This window comes from Tinamus guttatus, unplaced genomic scaffold (genome assembly GCF_059628265.1).
Source record: "Tinamus guttatus ecotype Peru unplaced genomic scaffold, ASM5962826v1 Tinamus_guttatus_pri_ptg000095l, whole genome shotgun sequence".
Taxonomy (NCBI): Eukaryota; Metazoa; Chordata; class Aves; order Tinamiformes; family Tinamidae; genus Tinamus; species Tinamus guttatus.
The window spans coordinates 154,391-162,980 of NW_028288629.1; the positions used below are offsets into that span (position 1 = coordinate 154,391).

Genomic DNA, 8,590 nt, shown 5'->3' on the forward strand with positions numbered 1-8,590 from the left:
ATGGGGTGACTCCTAACTCCACATTGGTCTTGGTGGTTGGGGTGGGCAGCAGACCCAGCGAAATGGGGCTCCCCGTCACTGATCATAGAATCATAGAATCATAGAATGCTTACTGCTGGCACGCGTCTGTGCTCTTGACTGGCTCTCAGAGTGACCCCAGGGCTCTTGCAATAGCAGCAGATTACGTGAAATACCACTCGGGGAGTGTCCCTCAGAGGCAGAAATTTTCAGCATTTCTACTGGGAATCTTGAGAAAAATGGATTCATAGTCACCTTGTGCAGAGTGAGGACAGCTCATCTGCCTGTTAGCCTTGATTCCAGCGTCATGTGCCCACATCTCTTTGAACTGCATGACCATCACCCTAAATAAGTTCCCCTAAAAAGAATCCAGCCCTTCCTAAGAGCAGACCAGTCCAGTTTCAAAACCTCCGATCTCCAACTTCTCTCCCTTTCTCAGGGCACTTGAGGGAGGTCTCCAAGCTCCACTTCTAGCCAAGAACATGCAGGGCTCTTTTTAGCTACCCATAGGCACTTTCCAAACAATTTTTTCATACTCTCAGTCTTTGTAACAGGTGACAGGAAAATATTGGAATTAAAATTAGCCCTTGGAGAGGCCCTGGGGTCTCTGAGGGAGCTGCCTGGGCCTGGCAGCTGTCACAGAAACCTCGGGAGACCAGAGGCCATCAGAGCTGCAGAGGGAGGCTGAGCAGAGAGGACAAGGGCACCTGCAATGGCACCAGCTGTCCAGGACTCCATGACCGCATTCCACACCAGTTCTTAGTTCCAACCAGTTCTTAGTTCCACCTGAGAGATTGCCTCTTCTACTCCATGTACTCCAAGATACATATCTGTATGTATTGCACAGGCCACTTGGGATACCTGGATGCAGATCCTGGCAAGAACTGAGGAAGCTTCAGGCCTGAACCTCAGTGTCCATCAGGCAGCAGGCTCCAAGCTCCCTTTTGTTGGGGGGGACATTCCTTCTGTCTCCTGCTAAAACATTTGTACCTGTTCTCCAAGGAGAACTTGCTTGGATAGAGAGTCACAGACCTCTAATGTCTTTCAGTCCTACCTAGACCATAAAAGCAGGTGGACCCATGAAGGACAGAGACCCAGTTCAGACCCTGTAGGATCCCTGTAAGATCCCTCCTGTTGGACAGGGATGGGAATTACTACAGACAAAGAGCCTGGTAATCACAGGTTATTAATGGTGCTGCTCTCGTTACACCATGCTCACTCAGGCACTGGATTCATTTAGCAGCCTAAAAGATCTTGCTGGACTCCCTGGTCCAATGGCAGCTGGCCGCAAGTCTCTGCTCCTTGTCCATGTTTGCCAGAGAAGATCACGCTCACAGCAGCACAAATTCATGGTGCTGAGTGCTCCATCTCCCTCCACTTGATTAAGGAGCTGCCTTTCTCCAGGGCTGCAGAGCTCCGCAGGTGTCAGCCCCTCCACGGGGCACCCTCAGCAAACCCTCTCGTCCCCGCCGCTGCTGCCGGCCCCTCACTGCTCTGGCAGCAGCGACCTCAGCGCCAGCACCCGCCGTGAGCCTCCTGCTGGCCCAGCAGCTCCTCGGGCAGGGGGACCTCGCTCGCGCACAGCCCAGCGTGGGCTGCTGCCGCCGCGGGCTGCAGGGACACCAGGTTCCTCGGCAGAGCCGCCCCGGCCAGGAAGGGGCTGCTGACGTCACAACCAGCCGTGCGGCCTGGCCTATCAGGGGCTGCGGCAGCAGTGACGTCACCAGCCGACGCCCACGCGTCAGCACAGAGCCAGCCCTGCAGAGAGCAGGGGGCTCCCGGCAGCATCCCCGCAATGGCCCCGGTGTCCCTGCCCGCTGCTGAGACACCCTGGCCTCACAGGCAGCGCCTGCTGCTGCCCCGGCAGCTCCGCGCACACAAGGGACATCCCCGCGTGTCTGCACCAGACCCCGCTGCCGGCCGCGCTGCTGCTGGGACAGGAGCGGCCTCAGAGCCCGTCCCCAGCCATGGGCCAGCGCTGGCCTCGCAGCTGCTCTGCCAGCAGGGACCTCCCAAGGAACTGCCCAGCCAGGAGCCTCTTGCTGGCCTGCCCGGGACTCAGCAAAGAGCAGAGCTCACGGTCACCCTCACAGACATGGATGGACCTGCTAATGCCTGGTGCTGTCCAGTCAGGAGCACAGACAACGTGACCCCCCTCCCAAGCAGTAGCAGTGCCATGTGCCTGCTGCTGGCCTCCCAGGTGCTTGTAAACATTGACTTGACCAGCATTTGACTAGATGATCTCCAAACATCCCTTGCAACCAGAGGAAGGTGCCTTCTCTCACTCAAGCCCCCTTGAAGCTTTCTTATGAGCCAGCAATGTCCCCTTGCTGCCAAGAAGACCAATGGTCTTCTGGCGTGTATTAGGAAGACTGTTGCCAGGAGGACAAGGGAGGTCATCCTGCCTCTCTACTAAGTCCTGGGGAAGCCACCCCTTGAGTCCTGTGTCCAGTGCTGGGCTCCGCAGTACAAGAGGGACATGAAGCTACTGGAGAGAGCCCAGCATATGTCTATCTATGTCTAAAGTTGATCAGGGAGCTGGAGCATCTCTCTTATGAGGAGAAGGTGAGAGAACTGGGCCTGTTTTAGCCTGGAGAAGAGAAGGCTGAGGGGAGATCTTATCAGGGTGTGCAAATGCCAAGAGCAGAAGAGGATGGCCCAGACTCTTTTTAGTGGTGACTAGTGATGGCACAAGAGGCAACAGACACAAATTGAAGCACAGGAAGTTCTGCCGGAATTTGAGAAAGAGCATCTTGACTGTGAAGGTGATAGAGCACTGTCATGGATTGTCCATAAAGGTTGTGGAGTCATCTTCCCTGCAGATATTCCAGACCTGCCTGGACAGGATCCTGTGCATCGTGCTGTAGGTGACACTGCTTGATCAAGGGGATTGAACTAGATCATCTGCAAAGCTCCTTCCAACCTCAACCATTCTGTGATGCTATAAATGGTCTCCACTGGAATAGATCAGCTTTTTGAGCTGTAGGGATCTGCCTGTCCCTCAGCTTTATTGTGAGTGCTGCTCTAGTAGGATAGAAGGCATCCAGGGTCATTAGAGATGACCAAGGAAATGCCTGACCTGGCCTCCCACTGAAGCACTATCTCCAGTGATTCCATTAGGACCTTTAGGCCAGGAACTTGCAAGCAGACCATGTGCATGCTTAGCCTGGTAAGGGGGAATCCCACCTGCCATGTATTTGTGGAATTCGTGAGTTAGCTGAATCCGTCTCCAAACCTGGCGCTTCTGAACAGACATGTGGAGCCCAAATAAGCCATCTGAATAAGTCATCTGAATCATATATGCACCATGTATCAACAAGCTCCCTTCTTATCCCTGTCTGGGTGTCCTGCCTAGTTAAGAGATGTGAATCAGGACTTCCCGTGGGACATTTCTAACTTTGGTAGATAATCATTATCTCATGAAATAAATTGCAACGTTGGAATCTGTATCCCTGTACTCTGAAGGAAAACAGGTTACTCTACTTGAGGGAATATATCCCAGAGAGAGGAATCCCAAGGGACAGAGTAATTCATGGATTGAGCTGGACTGCAGCTCGTGTCAACCTGTCAGCACTGCCCAGAGACAGCCGAGTGCAGGAGCAGCTCCTGTGCCAAGAGCAGCAGGGCTGCGGGCACTGCCTGCTGCTGCGGACAGGAGAGGAGAGAGGACAGAGAGGTGAAAGGCAGCGTGGAGTGGGAGCACAGAGCAGAGCTCATGGTGGGAGCAATCTGTGACACGGTAAGTCTCTGGCTGCAGGGTAATGCTACTGAGGTTTCTGGAGGGGTCTGCAGCATCCCTCCAGCTGATGACTTTTTTTTTTTTTTTTTTTTTTTTTTGAGGATTGTTCTCCCTGCTTCTACTTTGCATACAAGGAGATGCTTCATAACAGAAATTCCCTGTCCCAGCATCACAAGGTCAGGGTATCATGGCTACTTCTTCTGGAGCTGGTGCAGGACAGTGAAGGCAATGTGGGCACACAGGTTCTTCAGAGCTCTGTTCTTCAGAGCAGTGTCCATGCGCCCCAGGGTGCTGTGTGCCCGGGGCAGTGATTCTGTGAGGATCAGCACTCAGCCTGCCAGGGCGCTGCAGGGAGAAGCTCTGGGTGGGAGGAGAGATCCCCCCTGGGCAGGTTCATTCTCCTGCTGAGAGGCTGCTGTGTGGGGTCAGGGATGCTCACAGCTCAGCCTCACACACACCACATATCTGGAAGGGGCTTTTCAAGAGGACACTCTTGGGAAGCTTCTATGAAAGGGAAGGGAATATCCAGAGGCTAGGATTTTGTTTGGTATCTTTGACAAGGCAGCAAATGAATGGGACATTTTAGCTTTAGATGCCTGAAGGAGAGTTCTGCAGTGCTGCTCTGAGGGATCAGTAGGTCTGCGAGGACCCCAGAATATTCCTTCAACTGCCTTTTCACCTGTGGGCAGCAGCAATATCCCCTTTGCAGCTCTCCTCCTTCTCATTGTGCTTAGTCTCACTCTGCTCTCAAGGGGAAGGGCTCAAGGGCATTTCTGACCTCCTCTGCAGTCAGATTTCCAGAACAGCAGAGCTGCCTCTCTCCTGCCATGTGCCCATGTCCCATTGCAAGGCACAGGGGCTGAGAACCACTGCCCTGGGAGTCCACACTGTCTGGGAGGTGCAACCTGGGGACGGTGCTGCTCTGTCTCTCTGTCCTCCCTTGGCAGCAGTCACAGTGTTTCTCCTCGTTTCCCTGCCTCTCCTTTCTGCTCTTGTCCTGGCAGTCAGCTGGGGCTTCAGCTACAAATTCAGATACTCACCCTGAGGTCCTGCCATGGAGGTGTCTGAAGAGGGACAATGTGCCCAGGGTGCTGGGCAGCGTCATTGGAGGGGCTGCAAAGGGGTTGACTCTCCCTTTAGGAGACCCGGTGACTGTCAGGACACGTGACTGTCTCTGTTGTCCTCCTGGGGTTGTGAGGTGCCCTCCAGAAGAGAATTCAGTGCACAGAGTCTTTGTCATGTAAGGAGCAGTGTCCTATTCTTTCCATCACGTATCCACCTTGATTTTAGAGGAACAGCGGAGTTAAATGAGTGCTTAGAATCCAGCCTTCTATGATCTCAACAGAGACCAGGTTTGTCTGAAGGAACAAGGCAGATGGACTCAACAGCACTCCTCACTGCTCCCTAAGCAGCAGAGAGCTCATTTCCTTCTCCAGTCTGCTTTATGTTCACATTTTCAGAAATAGAGACATCTGTCTTTATTTGCATGTCAATAAAGACATGCGAAGAACCTGACCAGATATGGTGACAGAATGTAAAAATTTTCAAAATAAGTAATTCTAAAACAAAATTCTAAAACCCCCTACTGCACCCCAAACTCCTTGGAAGTGTGTGTGGGAATATGAAAAGACCCTTTATCTTAAAGGTGGATGTCCTGTGACATAAACTCCAAAAAGGAGAGATATCAAGAACCAGTCCTTTATACACATTGGCTTAGAGTAACTCAGGCTCTGGCTCCTGCCAGAACACTCAGGTAGAGCAGAGACTGAGGAGCTGACTGAAGGTGACAGTGAGAAGAAGAAATTACTGAGAGCTGGGATGGGGTCCAGAAGCATTTCTATGAAAAAATAGAAGGTTTATTTTAGAGAAAATTCTTCTAAGCTATTATTGTCTTTTCTTCCCTACACAGTTTTCCTGAGCCCAAAAGAACAGATGTCCAACAGCAGCTCCCTCAACGAGTTCCTCCTCCTGCCATTCTCAGACACGCGGGAGCTGCAGCTCTTGCACTTCTCGCTCTTTCTGGCCATCTACCTGGCTGCCCTCCTGGCCAACGGCCTCATCATCACAGCCGTAGCCTGCGACCACCGCCTCCACACCCCCATGTACTTCTTCCTCCTCAACCTCTCGCTCCTCGACCTGGGCTCCATCTCCACCACTGTTCCCAAAACCATGGCCAATTCCCTGTGGAACACCAGGGCCATTTCCTATTTGGAATGTGCTGCCCAGATATTTTTCTTTGTCTTCTTGATTGGAGGAGAGTTTTCTCTCCTCACAGTCATGGCCTACGACCGCTACGTTGCCATCTGCAGACCCCTGCACTATGGGACCCTCATGGGCATCAGCTCTTGTCTCACAATGGCAGCTGCAGCCTGGGCCAGTGGTTTCCTCAATGCTCTCCTGCACACTGGGAACACATTTTCCCTGCCACTCTGCCAAGGTAATGTGGTGGAGCAGTTCTTCTGTGAGATCCCCCAGATCCTCAAGCTCTCCTGCTCACACTCCTATCTCAGCGAAGTTGGGCTTCTTGGGGTTAGTGCCTATTTTTTCTTTGGATGTTTGATTTTCACTGTGGTGTCCTATGTGCAGATCTTCAGAGCTGTGCTGAGGATCCCCTCTGAGCAGGGCCGGCACAAAGCCTTTTCCATTTGCCTCCCGCACCTGGCTGTGGTCTCCTTGTTTGTCATTACTGTATTGTTTGCCTACCTGAAGCCTCCCTCCATCTCCTCCCCACTTCTAGATATGGTTGTGTCCATTCTGTACTCGGTGGTGCCTCCAGCCCTGAATCCCCTCATTTACAGCATGAGGAACAAGGAGCTCAAGGAGGCACTGAGGAAACTCATCCAGTGGGTACAAGGTCAATGATAACAACTGTTTCATAAACAACTGTTTCATACACTCACTCATGCATTTTCTTTTTAAATTCTCTCTTTTACATCCATCTTAAACTAATAAATACTAAAATAAAGATACCTAATTTTTGTCAAGTCTGTGCAGGGATCTCTCCTTTAGCTCTTAAACATAGACCATGATAAAGCAGGAAGCCAGGCTTCCCCCTTCACTAGCAGAGAGGGGGGATTCTCTGAGCCTCTTCTTTGAGCTCCCTTGGATGTGCCCAGTGCAGGGAGGAGAGTTTCCCTCTGCAGGGTCTTTTCCAGCACTGACACCAAGGGACCTCTGGGGTACAGAGTCACGGCGGGACAAGGGCAGGTGGGGCGAGACCAGGGGTCCAGTGTTGTTTAGGAGATCTCAGCTCTCGTGGCTATGGTTAGAGTGTGATCTCAAATCTCTCTAATATGACAGAAATGGCAACCAAGTGTCACCGCAGCTTTCCATGGTTCCATTCAAAGCTCCAACACACAAAAATAAACATGAGTGAATTGAAGGAAAGTCTAGAGGCAGCCTTTCCATGGCAGTTCATCTTTCCTGAAGACACATTCCAGGAGGGCAGCAAGACTTTCTCTATTTAGTTATCCTCCTCATTTCCGTGCTGTCCTTCCACACTTTATTCTGCAGATATGGCCCAGGAAATCTCATAACCTGGTAGAGAGAGGCTTGTTTTTCCTCATACCCTGGAAGAACAAGCAGGACCAGTCCTTGGGCTCCCTTAAGCCACAGCTGGATTCCAGAATAACATTTCCATAATAAAAGGGGGTCTTCCCTATGATGGTCCTGAATCTGGCCTCTCTTTAGAAACTGGAATCAAAAAATATGCCCAAGAGTGTGCAACCACAAATGGGCCTGCTCTTCTGCTTGTGAACTCCATGAGATCCAGGGGATGACCTCAGCATTCCAGGGTGATCTGTTAAGCCTCAATCTAGGGGTCATCTCTCAGTGACCACTGCAGACAGGCAACGGTCTCTGCATTGCCTGTGCCAGGCTGCCCCACACGTGACTGTGCTGATGAGAGAACCCCCAGGGGATCTCCAGGCACAGGGTTTGCCTGGGAGTGGGCACTGAGTGCAGCTTTAATGAAACAGGGATGACTCACAGTGCAGGGAGCAGAAGGTACAGCACTAAACCCAGGTGCACATGGGGAAAGGAGGGCTCTGCAATCCCCAGAGAGGGTGTGAGGACCCAGAGGCCCAGAGAAGGGGCAGTGGAGGGCGATTCCTGCACCCGCAGTGAAACACCACAGCCTGGAGCTAGTGGCCACCCAAAGACATCTCCTGCCATTGCAATATTGTGGGGGCACTCTGAGTACCATCAGACCTCAGCCACCAGTATCAGTGGCCACAAGGGCACACTGATGGCTCATGGTCAATTTGTTGCCAAACACGATTCCCACGTCCCTTTTTGTGGAGCTGCTCTCCAAACGGTCAACCCCCAGCCTGTCCTGGGGCATGGGGTATTTCCTCCCTAGCTGCAAGACCCTGCACTTGCCCATGCTGAACTTCATGAGGTTCCTCTATGCCCAGCTCTCCAGGCTGTCCAGGTCCCTCTTACAGCCTGCACAGACCTCTGGGCTATCAGTCATTCCTCCCACCTTTCTATCCTCAGCAAACTTGCTGAGGGTGCACTCTGTCCCTTCAGGTCACTGATTAATAAACCGAACAGGCTTTGACTGACTCCTGATACCAACAGATGCAGGTCTCCAACTAGGCTCTGTGCCACTGATCACAACCCTAAAGCCTAAACCCCAAACCCAGCTGCTCACATGGAGGTGACCTGACAGGTGCAAACCCACCACATCCCTGCTGCTGCCTGTGGCCTTCAGAGACAGCAGCTTCCTCAACCCCCTTCCCCACACAGGAACCACTGCTGCCCTCTCAGCTCCTCTCACCACAGAGACCCCCCACCCACCGCCCACGCCTGCCTGCCTGCTGCCGGCCAATC

At 52.4% G+C, this 8,590-nt stretch overlaps 1 protein-coding gene across 1 annotated transcript; it reads left to right on the plus strand.

The window, feature by feature from the left end:
• The first annotated feature begins 5,689 nt into the window (after positions 1-5,689).
• LOC148595473 (olfactory receptor 14J1-like) lies at positions 5,690-6,619 on the plus strand. Its single transcript, XM_088520627.1, has one exon. It carries the CDS (start codon positions 5,690-5,692, stop codon positions 6,617-6,619), a length of 930 nt encoding a protein of 309 aa, XP_088376753.1.
• The last annotated feature ends 1,971 nt before the right edge of the window (positions 6,620-8,590 follow it).

Bases quoted from the DNA above. Each gene is read 5' to 3' on its own strand.
- LOC148595473 (XM_088520627.1), top strand. From the start codon at position 5,690: ATGTCCAACAGCAGCTCCCTCAACGAGTTCCTCCTCCTGCCATTCTCA.